Source organism: Eschscholzia californica, unplaced genomic scaffold (genome assembly GCF_041429995.1).
Source record: "Eschscholzia californica isolate CP2 unplaced genomic scaffold, dmEscCali1.0.p SCAF_3, whole genome shotgun sequence".
Lineage (NCBI taxonomy): Eukaryota > Viridiplantae > Streptophyta > Magnoliopsida > Ranunculales > Papaveraceae > Eschscholzia > Eschscholzia californica.
In genome coordinates, this window is record NW_028238420.1 from 47,992,313 (window position 1) to 48,014,260 (window position 21,948).

General features: G+C 37.3%; 4 protein-coding genes across 5 annotated transcripts; 1 reads left to right on the top strand and 3 right to left on the bottom strand.

The window, feature by feature from the left end:
- Nucleotides 1-678: 678 nt before the first annotated feature.
- LOC147551091 (uncharacterized) lies at nucleotides 679-1,233 on the bottom strand. The gene has a single exon (XM_086668523.1). It carries the CDS (start codon nucleotides 1,231-1,233, stop codon nucleotides 679-681), a length of 555 nt encoding a protein of 184 aa, XP_086524649.1.
- Nucleotides 1,234-7,227: 5,994 nt separating this feature from the next.
- Nucleotides 7,228-16,362, bottom strand: LOC147551092 (uncharacterized). The gene is made up of 2 exons (XM_086668524.1): nucleotides 14,521-16,362; nucleotides 7,228-9,394 (listed from the first exon to the last, which is right to left on the bottom strand). The coding sequence occupies exons 1-2, from the start codon at nucleotides 16,360-16,362 to the stop codon at nucleotides 7,439-7,441; spliced, it is 3,798 nt and encodes a 1,265-aa protein (XP_086524650.1). The 3' UTR covers nucleotides 7,228-7,438.
- Nucleotides 16,363-17,413: 1,051 nt separating this feature from the next.
- Nucleotides 17,414-19,669, top strand: LOC147551093 (sulfhydryl oxidase 1-like). 2 transcript variants are annotated; one of them, XM_086666843.1, is made up of 7 exons: nucleotides 17,418-17,560; nucleotides 17,644-17,773; nucleotides 18,288-18,337; nucleotides 18,419-18,505; nucleotides 18,573-18,729; nucleotides 19,090-19,129; nucleotides 19,447-19,669. In XM_086666843.1, exons 4-7 carry the CDS (start codon nucleotides 18,426-18,428, stop codon nucleotides 19,569-19,571), a joined length of 402 nt encoding a protein of 133 aa, XP_086522969.1. In that variant the 5' UTR covers nucleotides 17,418-17,560; nucleotides 17,644-17,773; nucleotides 18,288-18,337; nucleotides 18,419-18,425; the 3' UTR covers nucleotides 19,572-19,669. The 2 variants fall into 2 exon arrangements, 1 of the variants encoding a protein (XP_086522969.1); XR_015237111.1 differs by lacking the exons at nucleotides 18,288-18,337; nucleotides 18,419-18,505 and having other exon boundaries at nucleotides 17,414-17,560.
- A 477-nt stretch (nucleotides 19,670-20,146) lies between these two features.
- Nucleotides 20,147-21,867, bottom strand: LOC147551094 (succinate dehydrogenase subunit 3-1, mitochondrial-like). Its single transcript, XM_086666841.1, has 2 exons — nucleotides 21,310-21,867; nucleotides 20,147-20,809 (listed from the first exon to the last, which is right to left on the bottom strand). The coding sequence occupies exons 1-2, from the start codon at nucleotides 21,685-21,687 to the stop codon at nucleotides 20,348-20,350; spliced, it is 840 nt and encodes a 279-aa protein (XP_086522967.1). The 5' UTR covers nucleotides 21,688-21,867; the 3' UTR covers nucleotides 20,147-20,347.
- Nucleotides 21,868-21,948: the final 81 nt, after the last annotated feature.

Genomic DNA, 21,948 nt, shown 5'->3' on the forward strand with positions numbered 1-21,948 from the left:
AGTACTTGTTTATGTCAAATCCAAGCAGGTAGAATCTTGCATGAGAAAAACAAAACCATATTGGTGTTGAGAAAAGATCACTCTATATGGTGTGCAATCTCTCCCAAGCGGTTCTGGTTCTGCAACATTTTGGTTGCACCAATGGTGAGCAGAACTACATGCCAGATGGCCCAGATCGAGTGATAGATGAGTAATGGAGGAAGATAGAAATGAAGAAGAAGCCTTACTTGAAGCACTTCTTGTTAGAGCCATTTTTTTGTGTCTGGAGATGTTACTCACTCACTGTGATGATGTGAAGCAAAATCAGTGCTTCTTCTCTATTCGAGCCCTAATTTGTTTCTGAACAATCAATCATGTCGAGGCCATGCCTAATGCTCATCAAAGTATTAGGGATCACCTTCAATCATACTACAATGTTGGATCCAAGAGTAGACTGAACCACGTCAGTCAGTACCCACCGGCACACATGCGTAGCCCCTTATTTTTGTTTGGTAGCCCTTTTTTTTTTTTTTGTTGAAAGGTGTCTAGTACAAACAGATGTCCTTATTTTTTTTTATTTTTTTTGTTGAATAAAACCAAAAACAACAAACTGAATACAACCAAGAAGAATTACACTCCCAGATCCATCATCACAGCCTCTCTAGAGTTTCATATGCGTCTAACTTTATTTCTTCTGCCTCATTTGGCCAAATGATCCGCCTGAATATTTGTCGTTCGAGGGCTATAAAGGAATTGGACTTGATCGAAGCTTTTGCTGATAGATCTTATGCCTTCCCTGTGTTTCTTCGATTGCCATTGAGTATCTTGTCTCTTGTCCCTGAGGTGAGAGATGAGGTTGAGGTTGTCACTTTCAATCTGAAGATGGGAGATATTGAGCTCCGAGGCCCAGTGGATGGCCTTGAGTATCGCTATACATTCACACTCCTCTGCCGTCTGTCCTCTGATGGTGTCGGCCAATGCTATTATGAATTCCCCATTCTCGTCATGGATGATTCTGCCAATTCCAGCTGGTGCCGCATAACTCGTGAACGAGGCGTCCACATTGATTTTGAGGAACGGTGGTGTAGGAGGACTCCATTTTGGTTGGTTGGTTTTCTTAGTGGGCGGTTTTGCTTCCTGAGTATTAGTGACGAAACTCTGAATCATATGAATCACTTGTAGTGGTGTATAATCTTTAGTGCCAAAGCTTTTCTCGCATCTCGCTTTCCAGATGAACCACATAATTTTGGCCATCATTGTGATTCTGGTTTCCTCTAACGTCTTCCAGTATAGAATCCAATCCAGCACAGTCAAAAAGTTACTAGTTCTGATATTAAAGTGGAGCCAAATAGCCCGGGCAAAGTTACAATGCAGCATCAGATGCGATAAAGATTCACAGTCCTCGCAGAATGAGCACTTATAGTTATTGCCAATGAATTGCCCTATTTTGTCTCTGACCGGGAGACTATTAGTGCAGCATTTCTAGAGGAATAGTTTTATCCTCGGGATGGTTTGAATGTTCCATATGAATTTCCAATTGGTGTCTTCATAGTTAAAGCCATCTAAACGTAAGTGTGAGTACATATATCTAATAGTAAAATTTCCAGATTTGGTCAACGTCCAAATCATGGCATCATCCGCCTGAGGGTGTAAATTAATGCTAAGAATAGCATTACGAATATTCTCTGTGAAGTAAGCATCCAGCATATCAATGTTCCACATATTGTTCACGATCAAATTTGCAACCTTATCAAAGGGGCAATTATTAAAATTCGTTATCGGGGGAGTATGGTTGGGAATCCAATAGTCGGTCCATATATTAACATTTGTACCTTTGTTAACATCCCAAAAAATGAGTTTATTTATCCTACTTATAGGTTTAGCCAGAGATTTCCATATCCAGGAGTGGTTTTGTTTGGGTTGAGTTGGTTGAGCAGCTTTCGGAAAGTATTTAGCTTTGAGTAGTTGCGCCCATGGGGCATTAGGGAATTTAAGAAGTCGCCAGCTGAGTTTGCTAAGGAAGGCCTCATTATCAAGGATAGGTAAACGAAAGCCCAGCCCACCATACCGACGCGGGCGACAGATCGAAGACCAGTTGATAGTATGAATCGGTTTGCTTTTTCCCCACCAAAAGGACCGTTGAATGGTCTCGATGCGCTTGCTAACCCCTTTAGAGATGGCAAAACACTGCATCTGGTATCGGGGAACGGCCGCTACAACTGTCGAAATGACAACTGAGCGGCCAGCTTGGGAGAGGAGGTTAGTTTTCCATTTGGAAAGTTTATTCTGAATTTGGTCAATCAACGAAGTGAAAGCTTGCGTCTTCTTAGACCCAATGAAGAGTTTAGAACCTAGGTAGTTGTCCAGGGAAGAGGCTTGGTGCACTTTGAGAGCTTTACTGATCATACGTTTGAACTTGGGGTGGGTGTTCTTAGCAGGGCCGGTCCTGAGATTTCGGAGGCCCGAAGCGAGTTTTAAAAATGGGGCCTATACGCGTTTCACAAGAACAAAAATTTGTACATTAGAACTTTTTGTGTTTTCTTTGCACATTTTTTTTGTTTGTGTTTTTTTTCACATAATGTGAGATTTAAACATGAAACTTGTGTTCACAATTAATTTGCACTCTGAATTGAATGATTTGGTTGAGTTACTCGAAAATCGGCATGGGTTTGTGGAGAGCCCTTGTCGGTCTATGAACGACCTCACAATTAAGTGGTTCAGCGAATTCAGAATTCGGTGAATCAGTATATTGTTTAATATTTTCTTTAAACCGAAAAAATATATATTAGATAATGATTCTCCAAAAAAAATCAATAAGTTTCAACCTTCTTTTTTTGTGTTTAAGGAGATAGTGTTGATTGTGGTTTGATTATGATTGTGGCCCGGCAAGTTTTATAATGGTGGTAGTTGTGGCGTTGAAGTTTAGTAATGGTAGTAGCCGTGGTTGTGATGGTGGTGGTAGTGGAGCTACAATGGTAGAGGTTTAGTGACTGTGGTGGTAGTGGAGGTTTAGTAATCGTTGTGGTAGTAAAAGTGTCAACCGAAGTAATTTTTTGTTTAAAATCTACAGTTTAATGGTGGTGGTGATGATACAGATAGTGGTAGAGGTTTAATAACCGTGGGTGTAGTAGTGGAGGTACAATGTGGAGGTTTAGTAGTTGTGGTGGTGGTAGAAATCAACTAAAGTAGAGAATAAATATTAATAAGAAAAAAATTGCTTATGCTTGAGATCGAACATCGGTTATTTGGACTGCTTAAAATGTTTTCTACCTATTGAGCTGATGTTAATTTCTTGTCAAGTTTGATCATTGTTTGTATAAAGATACAAAAATCGGGCGCCCTTCGATTCTTAATTTTTTACCTTTCGTGAGGCCCTTTGGTCCTCGGGGCCCGAAGCGAGGCTTTGCTCGCTTGCCCCTCAGGGCCGGCCCTGGTTCTTAGAGAAGAAAATGGTGGAAGATGTCCTTATCTTGGTGGGAGGATTTAATTTTTCCAAAATGGTTTCTATTTCCAGTCTTAATCCGTGGTCAGTTCAATCTAACGTAAAATTTTATCTCCACGCTTAACTTTTTTTTTGTTGAACTAGCTCCACGCTTAACTTCATATACATTCATAATACCTTGTACCATATAATGTATTTATGTTGATAGTTTTTTTCTCGTGATTATTGTGCTTGCAATACTTTTCCATTTATAAATAACTTCGCACTCCTTCGTTCACATCTTAAATCTTGTCATTAGTCATCATAATAAAGTCCATTTGAAATTCTACAGTCCAACAAGTGTACATAGATATTCACCAGCAAAAATTGTCCATCACTATTTTTTAATATTATTCATATAATTCAATATCGAGGATGAAAATCTCAACCACAACTTTAGAAACCAAATTTATTCACGTGCTTCGTTCTTATTCTTGTCTCAGTACTTGTTTATGTCAAATCCAAGCAGGTAGAATCTTGCATGAGAAAAACAAAACCATATTGGTGTTGAGAAAAGATCACTCTATATGGTGTGCAATCTCTTCCAAGCGGTTCTGGTTCTGCAACATTTTGGTTGCACCAATGGTGAGTAGAACTACATGCCAGATCGAGTAACTTGGTGGGTAATGCTTTGGCCCGTGTTAATTGTTTCTTTGACTATGCTAACAATTAGAAATGAGCATTCTACTATCAATCAATGATAAATCTAACTAAGATCTCTTGAAACAAAAACAATAATCTGCACCACAGAGATTTCAGGTTCGGGTCTCATGGAAATGAAAATTTAAGATCTAATGAACTTGTGTATAAATAAAGTAGATCTAGATTAGATGACTTTTAGCCTTTAAGACCATTTAAGATGGCCTTTGAAGGCAAATGTAAATAGTCTTTAGAGCTTAAATTTATAGTACTCGATCATTCATGAATATTAATGTATCTATTATTATCTCTTCATAATATATCAATTACTGTCTTGTTATGAAGACTCTTGTAGTCCATGTCCATTGAAAAATATGAGAAAAAGAAAAAAGCTTCTTCAGTAATTGTGTTGAAGTAACCGTGAGAAAATTTTAATGATTTTTCAATAAATATTAATGATTTTCCAATTAATGATTCAATGTAGTATTGATGGAAGAGAAAAATGCTACTATATACAACTTGAAGGTAAATGCAAACGGATCTCATATTAACGATTGAGGAAAAGAAAAATGCTTCGATAAATAGAAGTGATTATGCTATATATATTTGATTTTTCCAATTAATCAAAAATTAAAACTCGGAGGTAAATGCTAATAGATCTCATATCGAGAGATAAACATAGCAATAGACTTTTAACTAATTTACCAGAATAGTGAACTAATAGAATTGGCATTGTAATCTATTGTTTGACCTTAAGAGTCATTCAAAAATAATGTTTAATGATTTTTCATGGGGTTACAGACAAACATTAGAAGATAATTATGAGATTGGTAAAGAAACAAAGAAAGGTTGTTTATTAAAATAATAATTCTGGAATCATAGATTCAAATCATCCAGATTTCATATAAAAAAATTAAAATAATAATTCTGGAATCATAGATTCAAAGGTTGTTGAGACTGGAGAAACAAGACCTCATGATGTTCGTTGCGATGGTGTTGTACTTTATGTTACTAAAAAACCCGACGGTTATGTCGTTTCAATCCCCATGAATCGTTAGATTAATCAATGGTGGTACAAAGTGTCTTTATGAACAAACAAATGAATCAAAATTTTATAATATAGATTTTGATCCATTATGGTAACATAAATTTGATCCATGTGTTTCATTTTCATGTTTTTTTTGTAAGACTACTTCAAAGTTTCAAGTCTTTATTGACATGAAACTTCTTATTTATTGATAAGCCTACTTCAAAGTTTCAAGTCTTTATTGATTCTAACCTTTCATCCTTACCCGACAAGTTTCTTGTTCGGAATTGTAAGACGAAATTAACCAACTTTCGGGACCAGGGCAACAACTGGTTCTTCGGACGTACAATTTAGAGTAACCCATAACCACATGCGGTTGCAATTATAATCTAGAATTGTGATGCATCCTTTCTGTATGATCCTCACTTTCACCAATGGGTTTTCTGTCTCTATTGTCTCTTTAGCTATGCTTGCCTTCACTCCCACTAGCTCTGGCCATTCTACCTTCCCTGCATTCACCATCCATCAATACCTTACCACATGTTTCCACACACACACACACACACACACATATATATATAGAAAGAGAGATCTAGAGAGAGAGAGAGTACCAAGGCATCTGACATCCATAGTAAGTATGTGTAGTTTACAACACTTGAGGAAAGGCTGATCAGCTTAGACAGATTCCTGAGTGAAGGTGGTGGTTGTTGTTGTGTATATATATATACCTATAGAGAGATATAAAGAGAAATGTTAGATTACTTTCTTGATAGGTGGTTGGTAGAAGAGCAGTTAAGATAATAACTCCACAAAATTGAACAAACTTAATCAATGAACAACTCCAATCAAGAAAAAAAACAAAGAGAGAAAGTAAAAAAGAACACAGAGAAAAAAAACAGAGTGTAGTAAATGAGCCTAAGAAGTGTTGTATCATATACTATTAAACCAGCTATCATCTACGCGCCCCTGGTCATCTCTAACCTGTCGATAGCTCAAACTGACAAGTAGAGTGTCCACGACCCGTTGCAGTGTATATAAGAAGAATTATTTATGTAACTAACACGTGAGATTATCATAATTCGTACGAATTTACGGCTGACTTCGGCCCATTTTTCTTTCTTGTGCAGGCGTTCCACCCAGATGATGCCCCCACCTCCGCTTGTAATAGAAAATAAGATAATATAGCGAACTGCCTATAGCACAGATCAGTGGAACCCATAGATGTTGCTATTTTCTTCAGTCACTAAGCCTAAACCATGGCCACAAAGAAAACCCATATGCCATAGTCAACAATTGCAGCTGTTGATCTCATCTAACAAAAGCAATATAAAATTACTATCTATGGTCATCTCCATCTACTTTATTATATTCTTTAGAGATGAAGTCAACATATTTCCAAGATCGAATATGAGGGCTGGGCAGCTATGGATTGATGACAGAAAGAAAGATCCTAAAAGCTTACACCCACAGAACTTATTTAAGCCCTGAATCTTGTTTAAAGATGAAACACCAAAAGAACTAAAAGAAGAGAATTTAAAACTAGACAAGATTCAAGTAATGGCACCAATATGCAATGTCTCATTAAGTAGATAGTTCTAAAACCTGTTGACAATACTCTTTCACTAACAATACATCAATATGCAATGTTCCAGTTACAGGCAAGGATTCATGGCCAGAGCTAGTTGGTGTCAATGGGGAGATTGCGGCGAGGATGATTAAGCGTACTACTCGAATTGGGTAGCTTGCGGCGAGGATGATTAAGCGTACTACTCGAACTGGGTAGCTCTGCTACATATTAAAAAAATTACATAATAAAAAAATGGCTGCACAGAGGATATGCATAAGAAGGTTTCGCCATGAACTTAAAGTTTGCATTTGTACCTTTGTGATCACCTCACAGGCTTGAACTCTGCCCAATCTGAACCACACAAATTGCCATCCTATGGTCCTACCCACTAATGAAATAACCCCCTTACAAGGCATGATTGGAAGATAGAATCTGACGCTTTTGCAAACTAGGCATGGATGAAATTTATGTAATATGAACTAACCAAATTATCAAGCAAAGCAAATAAAATTACAGTCACGATTTCCAGAGATGTGGCGAAGACAGGAAAGGAGAATCCATATTTCATTCAAATCACTGAAGCGGATTTATGCATCCGTATAGAAAATACATGAAATGTGCGATTAGTAGTGTACTGGGAGATGAACCCTAGGCGACTTTCGTAAACAATAACTTGCTCATTAAAAGGTGAGTTGTTTATCCACAACAGAAAGAAGAACGACAACAATAACAACTTGGTCATGTATCAAGTCTCGTTGGTAATTGGGTTGAACCGTTTTAGTGAATCCATGCATTCAGGACTTAATTGACCAGTTGATAGAAGATTCACTATCACACTTGTCGTATTTGCTGTAGGTGAATAGCCTTTCCCAATCATTTCATGTAAAAGTTGCACTGCCTTATCAATCTGTTTCTTTCGAAAATATCCCAAAATTATAGTATTGAACGTGTACTCATTCGGTGGATAACCTTTCTTCGTCATTTCTAAAAACAATTCATTAGCTTCTTTCAGAAACCCTGCTTTACAAAACCCATTTATCATTATGGTGTACGTCACAATGTCAGGCTCCAACCCTTTCGTAGAAATTTTCCTGAAAAGCTCCTCGGCTTCTTGAATTTTACCTACTTTGCACATACCATCAATAAGGATGTTGTAGATTCTGATATTTGATCTAATGAAGCTGGTTTCCATCTCTTGAAGTAGTTCTTCTGCCTCACAAAGACGGTCATTTTTACATAATCCATCCATTAGTGTTGTGTAAGTGATGATATCCGGACACTGACCACGAGACTTCATTTCTTTGAAAAGTTCCTTAGCTTCCACAACTCTCCCCACCACTAATAGACCACCAATAAGAGTAGTATAAGTACCGACATTACGGTTCAATCCCTTCCTACACAGTTCTTCATTTACCCTCATGGCCTCATCAATCATCTTTTTCTTGCAGTACCCATTAATCAGTGTGTTGTACGTAACCACGTCGGGTGCATGCCCCTTATGCACCATCAAATCAAAAACTTTAACTGCCTCGGTCATACGACCCTTCAAACAGTATCCATCGATTAATGAATTGTAAGTGAAAGTGTCAGGCTCCTTAGCTATTCCTATCATTGCTTCTAAAAATTCATGTGCTTCTTCCGCCATTCCTTCTTTGCAAAGAGCATCAATAAGAATGTTGAAGGTTACCACGTTTGGGGAGAGCCCACGATCGATCATGTCATGGAAGATGCCGACTGCTTCTTTCCACCGGCTTAAAATGCATAAACCTTGAATCAAAGAACTGTAGGTTACAACATCTGGGCAAACACTTTTACCAATCATTTCGGAGAACAACTCAAGACCAACATCTACCAATCTGTCTTTACAGAGACTATCAATTATTGTGCTATAAATTACCACATTAGGTTTACAAGTTCCCTTCTTCTCCATCTCTCTTAACAACTGAACAGCCGATTTTGTGTTCCCCATTTTGCAAAGCCCATTTATTACCGTTCCATAAGAAACAACATCTAGTATATCCTCTCTCTTAGACATTTCCTCGAACAACGCTACTGCCTGGGCAATTTTATCAGCTCGACAAAGTCCCTTAATAAGTGTATTCAAGGTTACTGTATCAGGTTGAAGACCAAATTTCGAGAAGTTTGCTAGTATGGAGAAACTAAGATCAACCCAGTTCAAGTTGCAGTAAGAATTAATTAAAACGTTGTAAGTAGAAATATCAGGTTGAGTTTCAACTGAAGTCATCATTTGTTTGTATAAATGAACAACAGTAGAATGATATTTCATTCTTGAAATTATACCCAACAATTGATTAAAAGGATAAATAGAAGGTGTGGGTTTAATATGAAGCAAATGATCAAATAAAACAAGGGCATCATTGAATTTAATACTCCTTGATTTACACCCATCTCTTACAAAATTCACTAATTTTTGGGTTGTGTCAACAAAATCAGGAACAGAGTTCTTGGTTGTCCTAGAAGAATTAGGGTTAGGAGTTGAATTTGAGTGTAGTTTCAGTGAAAGATGAGTGAATGAAGATAGAGATGAAGAAGCCTTACTTGAAGCAGAAGCAGTTCTTGTTAGAGCCATTTTGTGTCTGAAAGTGTGAGAAACAAATTCCCTCAACAAATGGTGGGAATTCCATTGGCATTGGCATTGGCATTGGCATTGGCATTGATGAAGAAACGTTTTTGTGAAGTCCTATAGGCGCCTCTATCATCCTTTGAACTTCGGCCAATGGGTGAGTCCCAAGCCCGGTTATAGCTAGGAATAAGGAACATGGGTGTTGTGAATCAAACATTGGTAGGGAAACTAGTATGGAGATTTCAGAGTGAACTGACGGCGTTACGGGTTCGATTACTAACAGCGAAATATTTAAAGCATGAAGACTTCTGGAAATTCAAGGCCAAACTATCTACTACATCAATTGCTGCATGGCGAAGTCTCTTGGAGATAGAGAATTTATAGCAAAAGGGAGATGTTACTTGGTAGGAAATGGAAAGACATTAAAATATGGAATGATCCATAGGTACCAACATTGAGGGGATTCAAACCAGGAAAGAGATGTGATAAACAAGATGACGAGCCATTTAATTTTGTTAACGAGCTTATCGATATCAACGGGTGTTGGAAAAAGCAGTTAATTACACACTCTATTTCTAGAGTGTCCTCTTGAGATATCTATAATTGTCCAACTCATCAATATTTAAATTTCAACCAATAGAAATCAAGTCTACGTATTTATCCAAAATAACTAATTATTTTTTTTACAAATAATAACCATGTCACATAAGTAAAATAAAAAGGTTTAGAGTGATGCATTGGAGACATACAAGAATTGGGGATCTCTATTTCCGCCACCTAAGAGTGAGAATCTCAATTGGAACTCGACAAATAGGACGAATAAAGATTATTTTGAGTTTTGCTTTGGAGATGCTCTAAGGTTATTCTTCTTCTTATTTTTGTTTAATTTCCCTAAGTACCCGTTCCAGGGTATACATTCTCTTTGAAGGGGGTCTGCTTCTGGACGTTCTGGTTGCACCAATGTTCCTAGGTGGGATGGAACCAAATGCGAGTCGATTGACTTAAAGGGTACAGCTTTTTGCCAGTGTCATTTGTTATTTGACCATGCTAATAACTACAAATGAGTCTTTCTTCTATCAATCAATAATAAGTCTAGCTAAGACCCAAATTCATGAATGAATAAGGGAATATTACTAAAATCAATGATAATTGTGAAGTATCAATAATATTCTCACCAGGGAGATTTTAAAAGGCCTCTCCGTTTTTGTTAAAAGGCCTCCCCATGATTTCGTTGACTTAGTAAAAACCCTTTGACTTAGCTTGGTTAAAGGGCCCCCTTCTTTGAATGGGTGAAAAAACCCCCTTTAAAGGTGTATTTCACCCACATTTTCTCTCCTCCACATCATCATCTTCTCCGGTAGGTCGCCGGCCGGCCAAACTTCCGGCCGGCGACCTTCAAATTTTTTTTTTTTTAATTCTCTCTCTCTCCAAAAAAAAAAAATTTTTTTTTTTTAACTCTCTCTCTCTCTATAGATCTAGAGAGAGAGAGAAAGAGAGAGTGCAGATCCGAGGTCTGCGAACAGACCTTCAATGGATCTGTTCGCAGACCTCCAAAGGGTCTGCGAACAGACCCTTTGAAGGTCTGTTCGCAGACCCATTAGAGGTCTGCGAACAGACCTTTTGAAGGTCTGTTCGCAGACCTCTAATGGGTCTGCGAGCAGATCCATTGGATCTGCTCTCTCTCTCTCTCTAGATCTCTAGAGAGAGAGAGAGAGTTTAAAAAAAAAAAAAAAAAAAATTTTTGTTCTTAGAGAGAGAGAGAATAAAAAAAAAAAAAAAAATTTTTGAAGGTTGCCGGCCGGCCGGCGACCCTGCCGGAGAAGATGATGATGTGGCGTGGTCAACATCTCTGGTCTTGGGTTAAGTTTGACCTAACGGCGTTAACTTTGCCGTTAGGTCAAACATTGATGAAGGAGGTGCTCTTTTCTAGAGGGGGCCCTATAACCAAATGGGTTATAATGAGGGGCGCTTTTAGCGGGGAGGCCTTTTAACAAAAACGGGGGGCCTTTTAAAATTTCCCTTCTCACCATTATTGAGAGATTTCATTTCTTTTTCTTTTACTTTGGATCTTTTGACCAAGCTTGACTAATTAAGGACTCTGGCGGTGTGGCTAAAAGCACCCGGCCAAACTGCTGTAAACCCCCAGCCAAAGCAGAAATTGGGAGATTTCCATGTGCAATCCGGGTGCCTGCAGCAAAGTGAGAGATATTGAGCCCTAAACTTTTAGCTAATTTATCAGGATAGTGAAATAATAAATTTTGGCTCCAAAATCTACTTTTTAACCTAAAAAATCATCAAAAAGATAATGTTTAATAATTTTTCACGCGAGGTTATTTATCAACATGGTCAGCTTACTTTTATGCCTATTTGGTAAATCTTGGCATGATTAAATGAGATAGGTAAGGAAACAAATAGAGGCTGCTTATTACTCCAAAATCACCAAGATTTAGTATAAAAAGTTGAATATTGAATGCATGATCTAGAAGATTCATTTTAATATGTCATTGACATATTAAGAAAAAGTAGTCGTTTGTCGAAAGATTAACAAATTCACTATAAGTAGAGAATATGAAGGAAACAGTCTCACTCTAATCTTGTATAAGCGAAAACCCAGGTGTGAAAATGACTTCTGAATGTAAAGGTAAACTTGTCTCTCTCTCTCTCCCTCCGCAGTTTGGAAGTGATTTTTTTTTTGTTCAACTCAGTTTGGAAGTGATTAGTAATGTAAAATATGTATGCAGGAAAGCAAACATGGCCAGAGCTATTGGGTAAAAAAGCATCAATAGCAAAGGAGACAGTGATGAAGGAGAATCCAAATGTGAAAGATGTACCCTTTGTTGAAACTGGAGAACCAAGACTTCATGATGTTCGTTGCGATCGTGTTGTACTTTATGTTACTAAAAAACCAGACGGTTACGTTGTTGAAATCCCCATTAATCGTTAGATTAATCAATGGTGATACAAAGTGTGCCTTTATGAACAAAAAAATGAATCAAATTATTATAATTTAGATTTTGATCCATTATGGTAGCATAAAATTGATCCTTGTGTTTCATTTTCACGTTGATATGGCAAACAAGTTCAGCTGGTCCAGGCACAAAGCCTGTGGACTAGGCAAGCGGACGACATGGTCACATGGACACCAGGTTGACAGGAAAACTAACCTAACTAAAAAGATAATACCCATCGAGGCTCATCAAAAATTAACAAAGGATGAAACTTCTTATTTATTGATAAGACTACTTCAGAGTTTTAAGTCTTAATTGATTCTCTAACCTTTCATCCTTACCCAACAAGTTTCTTGTTCGGAACTTTTAGAAGAAATTAACCAACTTTCGAGACCAGGGCAACAACTGGTTCTTCGGACGTACAATTCAGGGAAACCCATAACCAGACGCGGTTGCAATTATAGTCAAGAATTGTGATGCATCCTTTCTGTATGATCCTCACTTTCACCAATGGGTATTCTCTCTCTATTTTGTCCTTAGCTATGCTTGCCTTCACTCCCACCAGCTCTGGCCATTCTACCTTTCCTGCATTCATCATCCATCAATACCTTACCACATGTATATTCATACATAGAAAAAGAGATCTAGAGAGAGAGAGAGAGAGATCACCAAGGCATCTGACATCCATAGTAAGTATGTGTAGTTTACAACACTTGAGGAAAGGCTGATCAGCTTAGACAGATTCCTGAGTGAAGGTGGTGGTTGTTGTGTATATATAAACCTACAGAGAGATAGATAGAGAAATGTTAGATTACTTTCTTGATAGGTGGTTGGTAGAAGAGCCGTTAAGATAATAACTCCACAAAATTGAACAAACTTAATCAATGAACAACTCCAATCAGGAAAGCAACAAAGAGAGAAAGTAAAAAAGAACATAAAAGAAAAAAAGAGTGTAGTAAATGAGCCTAAGAAGTGTTTTATCATACTACTATTACACCAGCTATCATCTACGCGCCCCTTGTCATCTCTAACCTGTCGATAGCTCAAACTGACAAGTAGAGTGTCCACGGCCCGTTGCAGTGTATATAAGAAGAATTATTTATGTAGCTAACACGTGAAATTATCATAATTCGTACGAATTTATGGCTGAATTCGGCCCATTTTTCTTTCTTGTGCAGGCGTTCCACCCAGATGATGCCCCCACCTCTGCTTGTAATAAAAAAGAAGATAATATAGCGAACTGCCTATAGCACAGATCAGTGGAACCCATAGATGTTGCTATTTTCTTCAGTCACTAAGCCTAAACCATAGCCAAAAAGAAAACCCATATGCCATAGTCAACAATTCCCAGCTGTTGATCTCATCTAATAAAAGCACTATAAAATTACTATCTATGGTCATCTCTATCTACTTTATTATATTCTTTAGAGATGAAGTCAACATATTTCCAAGATCAAATATGAGGGCTGGGCAGCTATGGATTGATGACAGAAAGAAAGATCCTAAAAGCTTACACCCACAGAACTTATTTAAGCCCTAAATCTTGTGTTTAAAGATGAAACACCAAAAGAACTAAAAGAAGAGAATAACTAGACAAGATTCAAGTAATGGCACCAATATGCAATGTCTCATTTATAGGTAAGGATTCATGGCCAGAGCTAGTTGGTGTCAATGGGGAGATTGCGGCGAGGATGACTAAGCGTACTACTCGAATTGGGTAGCTTGCGGCAAGGATGATTAAGCGTACTACTCGAACTGGGTAGCTCTGCTACATATTAAAAAAAATTACATATTAAAAAAATGGCTGCACAGAGGATATGCATAAGAAGGTTTCGCGATGAACTTAAAGTTTGCATTTGTACCTCTGTGATCACCTCACAGGCTTGAACTCTGCCCAATCTGAACCACACAAATTGCCATCCTATGGTCCTAACCACTAATGAAATAACCCCCTTGCAAAGCGTGATTGGAAGATAGAATCTATGCTTTTGCAAACTAGGCATGGATGAAATTTATGTAATATGAACTAACCAAATTATCAAGCAAAGCAAATAAAATTACAGTCACGATTTCCAGAGATGTGGCGAAGACAGGAAAAGAGAATCCATATTTCATTCAAATCACTGAAGCGGATTTATGCATCCGTTTAGAAAATACATGAAATGTGCGATTAGTAGTGTACTTAGAGATGAACCCTAGGTGACTTTCGTAAACAATAACTTGCTCCTTAAAAGGTGAGTTGTTTATCCACAACAGAAAGAAGAACGACAACAATAACAACTTGGTCATGTATCAAGTCTCGTTGGTAATTGGGTTGAACCGTTTTAGTGAATCCATGCATTCAGGACTTAATTGACCAGTTGATAGAAGATTCACTATCACACTTGTCGTATTTGCTGTAGGTGAATAGCCTTTCCCAATCATTTCATGTAAAAGTTGCACTGCCTTATCAATCTGTTTCTTTCGAAAATATCCCAAAATTATAGTATTGAATGTGTACTCATTCGGTGGATAACCTTTCTTCGTCATTTCTAAAAACAATTCATTAGCTTCTTTCAGAAACCCTGCTTTACAAAACCCATTTATCATTATGGTGTATGTTACAGTGTTAGGCTCCAGTCCCTTTGTAGAAATTTTACTGAAAAGCTCCTCAGCATCTTGAATTTTACCTGCCCTGCACATTCCGTCAATCATGATGCTATAGATTTTGATATCTGGTTTGATGAAACTCATTTGCATCTCTTGAAGTAGTTCTTCTGCCTCACAAAGACGCTCATTTTTACATAATCCATCCATAAGTGTTCTGTAAGTGATGATATCCGGACACTGACCACGAGACTTCATTTCTTTGAAAAGTTCTTTAGCTTCCACAACTCTCCCCACCACTAATAGACCACCCATAAGAGTATTATAAGTACCGACATTACGGTTCAATCCCTTCCTACACAGTTCTTCATTTACCCTCATGGCCTCATCAATCATCTTTTTCTTGCAGTACCCATTAATCAGTGTGTTGTACGTAACCACGTCAGGTGCATGCCCCTTATGCACCATCAAATCAAAAACTTTAACTGCCTCGGTCATACGACCCTTCAAACAGTATCCATCGATTAATGAATTGTAAGTGAAAGTGTCAGGCTCCTTAGCTATTCCTATCATTGCTTCTAAAAGTTCATGTGCTTCTTCCGCCATTCCTTCTTTGCAAAGAGCATTAATAAGAATGTTGAAGGTTACCACGTTTGGGGAGAGCCCACGATCGATCATGTCGTGGAAGATGCCGATTGCTTCTTTCCACCGGCTTAAAATGCATAAACCTTGAATCAAAGAACTGTAGGTTACAACATCTGGGCAAACACTTTTACCAATCATTTCGGAGAACAACTCAAGACCAACATCTACCAATCTGTCTTTACAGAGACTATCAATTATTGTGCTGTAAATTACCACATTAGGTTTACAAGTTCCCTTCTTCTCCATCTCTCTTAACAACTGAACAGCCGATTTTGTGTTCCCCATTTTGCAAAGCCCATTTATTACCGTTCCATAAGAAACAACATCTAGTATATCCTCTCTGTTAGACATTTCCTCGAACAACGCTACTGCCTGGGCAATTTTATCAGCTCCACAAAGTCCCTTAATAAGTGTATTCAAGGTTACTGTATCAGGTTGAAGACCAAATTTCGAGAAGTTTGCTAGTACGGAGAAACTAAGATCAACGCAGTTCAAGTTGCAGTAAGAATTAATTAAAACGTTGTAAGTAGAAATATCAGGTTGAGTTTCAACTGAACTCACCATTTGTTTGTATAAATGAACAACAGTAGAATGATATTCCATTCTTGAAATTAAACCCAACAATTGATTAAAAGGATAAATAGAAGGTGTGGGTTTAATATGAAGCAAATTATCAAACAAAACAAGGGCATCATTGAATTTAATACTCCTTGATTTACACCCATCTCTTACAAAATTCACTAATTTTTGGGTTGTGTCAACAAAATCAGGAACAGAGTTCTTGGTTCTCCTAGAAGAATTAGGGTTAGGAGTTGAATTTGAGTGTAGTTTCAGTGAAAGATGAGTGAATGAAGATAGAGATGAAGAAGCCTTACTTGAAGCAGAAGCAGTTCTTGTTAGAGCCATTTTCTGTCTGAAAGTGTGAGAAACAAATTCCCTCAACAAATGGTGGGAATTCTAATTCCATTGGCATTGGCATTGGCATTGGCATTGGCATTGATGAAGAAACGTTGTTGTGAAGTCCTATAGGCGCCTCTATCATCCTTTGAACTTTGGCCAATGGGTGAGTCCCAAGCCCGGGTATAGCTAGGAATAAGGAACATGGGTGTTTTTTTTTTTTTTTTTTTGATCCATCCGAAACATTTCCATTCATAAGTGATAAAATCACGATGTACATGGACGATAATTGTTATTTCTCTCCTATGAAAACTTCACGAGAGTTGCATACCAATAAATGCACAAGTGCCTCATGAAGGGAAAGAAATTGGACTAGACACAGACGCAAAGGATCCTAAAGATCCGAGAAACTAACCCCTGAAGGGTTGACAAAAGGATCCTAAAGATCCGACTAAAAAGACCCTGAAGGGCGACTAAAGAAAAATACAGTATTAAGAAAAATAAAAAAAGAAAGAAGGAACATGGGTGTTGTGAATCAAGCATTGGTAGGGAAACTGGTATGGAGATTTCAGAGTGAACCGACGGCGTTATGAGTTCGATTACTAACAGCGAAATATTTAATGCATGAAGACTTCTGGAAATTCAAGACCAAACCATCTACTACATCAACTGCTACATGGCGAAGTCTCTTGGAGATGAGAGAATCACTACAAAACAGACGGGCTTTGGCTACGCCTCTTTTGCTATGGACTTAACCAATTGTAGCTATTGAGCTACATTTTGTTATGGATATTTAGTAGCCGTAGCAAAAACTGACCTATAGCTACAAACTTCGTGTCAATTTGCTACACATATGTCTGTGCCAGTTGCATCACACACAACTTTTCCAGAATTTGGAAATCACCTTTTTGCTATGATGTGTTAATCATAGCAAATGGTCGGCAATTGCTATGCCTGGTCCGTAGCAAATGGTCACGAAATTTTGGCGCTAAAATTTTCAGGTGCGCGGCAAAATTAGAGCCCCAAATCAAAAAGGCGCGCACCCAAATCCTCTACTCCAAAATGTGTCGAGTCTTTTCCCTAACCAGTTTCAAAAAACCCTTGTACCGAAGAAGATTTAACTCATAATCTTCTCCCAGATCAGAAGGGCGTGCAGGATAAGATCTTGTTCATCTTCATCTTCTTTCTTCCTCATCATCATCAACAGGTATATCATTAACTGTTATTCTTCAAAGTATTTGTGTTTCAACTTGAACTTAAGGATTATGAAAGAGATGTTGGTTGAATTAGGGTTTCTCCCAGGGATAGAGAGAGGGCACAAATAGAGAGACTTCGAGCAGGAAGAGAGAGGGTCCGAGCAGGAAGATAGAATTTGAGCAGAAACGGTTTATACAAACATCATCGATCGTCTTCAATCAAGGTGAGCTCCAAACCGTTTTTCTCTTCCTGTATTTCTCTTCTATATCAACTACACACGTCCCCTTATTTCTACAAACCATTTATTTTTATTATTATTCAGAGTATAATTTCTAGAGTTTTTACCAATAGCTGTATGCATTTTTTACAAATGTTTTTACAAATATATATAGAGATATATCTGTATCAATTTTTAGGGTTAGAGCAGAAATTGTACATGTAGATTCAAAATTAGCTTCAGGACATCCATTATCCTATGCTTTTGCGGGGTCTCCTTCTAAATTTGGATTTGGATGGGAACCACAACAAAATGGTGAAATTACTGCCATTTATGATAGACGAACAATTGAACGCTTTCTTAATTGGATAAACAAGAAAATTAGCAGGTGCGTAGTTTAGTGCGATCTCCTATTTCTTAAGTTGGACAATAATATCAGAATATTGGTCTAATTTTCTGTTAAGTTGCACTATTTTTTTGTTCAGGTATATGATGTTTTGAGTCTGTACTTGTCATATAGGATGTTAAGGAAGCTACCTCAAATGCCTTGACATAATTTTAGAGCAAAAGGTATGTACCACATCATTTCTTGGTAACTCATTATCATAAAAAAGATGGAAATTACCCTAACTATATTTCTGTTTTATTCAGTTTACAGATGATTAACTGGGCATCACTTACAGAGTGTCTTCATGAGTTCAACTACATGTGGCTCATAAAAAAATGTCAAAGAGAAAGGTTTGTTGTTCATTCTAAATCAGCGAATCAAGCTGCTTCACTAATTTACTTTGTTGTTTTATATTAGGTGTCGAAAGGGAAGTTCTAAAGTACTTGTGAACTTCCATTATTTATGGCATTCCAAGATCTTGTTTAGCAATAAAGAAGAGGTTAGTGTTGCTCGTGGTAAGCATGCAATTCAAAGTTATCAGATTTGTGGAGAAGTAGTTCCTCATGGATATTGGGTGAGAACCATTATTTACCTAAGTTTTATGTGTGGTTCCACTGTACTTTTCATGACAACTCGCATTGGTATCTTCCTTCTTCTCATTGTGTGTGTGGGGAGTCTCGGTAGCATTTGACAATGACGAATAACAACTACCATAAGTAGGACTTTTGTTGTGCCATGGTTTTGCATATTAATAAATATGATGTCATGGTTTAGCATCACTAATGAGTAGTTATACTTTTTTCATTTTCGGCTGCCGCAGGTTCATTCTCTCCATTTCTGCCCGTCTTACTGTTTTTCTTTTAAGTTATTACCTCTGATTTGTAGTGAGATTAATCCCTGATAGTGTGCACATGTATTGGATGCTCTGTTGCAGATATTTCGTCATGTCAACAAGAACGAAACCAGAGCTTTAGGTAACAATGAATCTCTGTACAATTTTTTTTATATTGTTAGCTATACATTTTTGGATCTGTTATCAACTGTTTTAATGATAATTATTTACTTAATTCAAAAGTTGTTTTCTGCTAATATCATTCCGTTTCTTAGTTCATTTGATCCCTGATCTCATTAAGTGGTGGCTTGAACCTCTTAAACATTGATGTCATAATTAGCTTGTCATAATGGTTCATTTCAATCAATGGGATCCTCATTGTTTCTGAACTTAAAAGAATCCCAAAGATTATTATTATTATACTTTAGAAAAGAATATTAACCAAGCAATTTTGTGCAGAAACAGCGAAGAGAAGAACACTTAGTGTTATCTTAGCCATGGGCACATTCACGCATAAGATGACCTTCGACAATAAAACAAGTTTCAGTAGGGGATTTTTTAGCCGATTGCTTTCCCGTAGATAGAGAGTTACATGTGGAATTTGTTTATTTGATAGAAGATATATCTTTTTTTAAATTGAATGTTTAACTTTTTTGATGAATGAATACGATTGATTTTTCAATAACCCTTAAATCAAACTCAAACTAAATACTTAGTAACTAAATAACACTAAAGATGAATTGGATGAAACTTCAAATTCAATACTTCATCAAATAACACTAAAGAAGAAGATACAAATTGAGAATTTAATAGATATAATCAAATGCTTTCACCAAATTAGGCCAACTGATCTGATTAAGTTTAATGTTAGGCCTCATGTTTTAACAGAAGAATCAATCAAAACATATTGAAACAGATCAAGTGATAGATCGTCCGATCTAGTAAGTTCCTTAATTTTTGTACAAATATTGAGTGTCAATAAAGAGAAGCCACCAATATCCCTTGCAATTGAAGGGGGTCAATGTGCCTCCCATAACTGTTGCAAAAATACAATGAAAGTACCAGAGCCCACTTATAGCAATTACAGACTAAGAGGTTGATCCAGATACGCTATCAAGTTTTCAGACATAAATCACAAATGTAACAAAGACATGAAAGATAAGGAAGAACAATTCATTAGTCTTACGAGATAATCGCATTCGTTTATTACAAAGGCCAAGCAATTATTTTCAACAAAGAAGAGAACATCTCCAACAAACTTCGAAGGAAAAACACGACAAATTAACCAAGTTTTCCGACAGAAATTACCATGTCTCAGATATGGTACTGCAGCATAGATCCTCAACCAGAAATGAGAGTACTAAATTTTAAGCTGCTTCAAGTTCCATGGTAACCTTAAATGAGAAATCCCTCTTACCATATGATAAGCAAAGGCTAACGCAGAAATCTCGAGCCCGATCAAAGTGAGCTTCGATGAATAAAACAATAACTGGTAGAAACTCTCATAGGTGTAGCAAATCAAACCCATTTTCAGAGTAAGCAGATAACCTAGCAAAACTACAGTGGATAGAAAAGCCCCAGTGATTCTATGGAAAATGGAAAGGGTCGAATTGAGTTGTGGTTCATAGACAGGAAGATGAGGAGATAAGGGTCGAAATCCCGTTTTGGCAGTTCCTTCTGATCCTAGTTCGGAATTACTGTGTTCTGATTTTACCTTGTCAGACATGAATCGCTTGGCAAGACGGTTGATGGTATTTGCATCTACAGCATTGATTCTTGGAACCAGTTGGGCAATTGGGATCCTTGTGCCATATGTAAGTAGCTGAAATTATGATTAAAATATCCTAGATTAGTTAACTATGAGGAAACACAAAATTAGGGTTTCCATTGATTTTTACAACTAAATGGGCAATTGAGGTCCTCCTTGTGCTAAATGTAAGTAGCTGAAATTATGATAAAAAATCATCGATTACCTAACTATGACGGAACACAAATTAGGGTTTTCATTGATTCTTGCAACTAGTTACGGAATTCGGATCCTTGTTCTATACGTAAGTAGCTGAAATTATGATACAAAATCCTAGATTAGCTAAACTATGAGGAAACAAAATCTAGGGTTATCATTGATCCTTGTAACTAATTGGGAATTTGGGATCCTTGTGCTATACGTAAGAAGTTGAAATTATGAAAAAAAAAATCCTGTATTAGGGTTTTCATTTTCTGAGGAGGAACTTCAACCTACCCAAATTGATGTCGGACCTGTATATCAACTTTGTAACCCTGATAAACTAGGAACACAAATAAATAAATAAATAAAATTACCTCTTTTTTGCGGTGAATCGGATCCGAATTCTGGAACAAATCAGTGTTCATGGATGAGTTGGATTGAGTCGCAACTCGTAATCCATAAGGAAGACGAGTTTCAGGAGCAGATAAGATTTTTGTCTGATCACCAAAATGAGGTGAAGAGTGTTGAAGATGAAAACTAGGGTTTGTATTTTCGAATGATTTGGATCTCACTTCCTCTGCTGAAAGTCGATCAGAACAGATCATGACATTTGGTGTTGTTGATGTAGATAACGATTCAGATACTGCTGGAGAATAATTTGAAGCGAAACGATTACTAGGTTGAAGTAAGAAGGAACGATGAGTAGTTAAACGAGATCGTCTAGCTATGTGTAGGATATGCTTGATTGCCATTGTTAGGGTTTCCACAGAGGTTAAATTTTAGGGTTTGTTTTCGGGGTGATAAAGAAAAATTTCCAAATGAAAATAGGAAGATTAAAAAAGGAAGAAGGAATTGGAAAGAAGGGGTGTGAAGGCGCCCCCTCTTTTTGTTAAAAGCGCCCCTTTCTTCTTACTCCTTTTTTTAAGCACTGCAAGAAGAGACTTCCACCCAAGGATATAGGTAGGTGCATCATGGTCTAAGTCTTGGTCTGGTTCAGGGTCTAGGTCAATCCG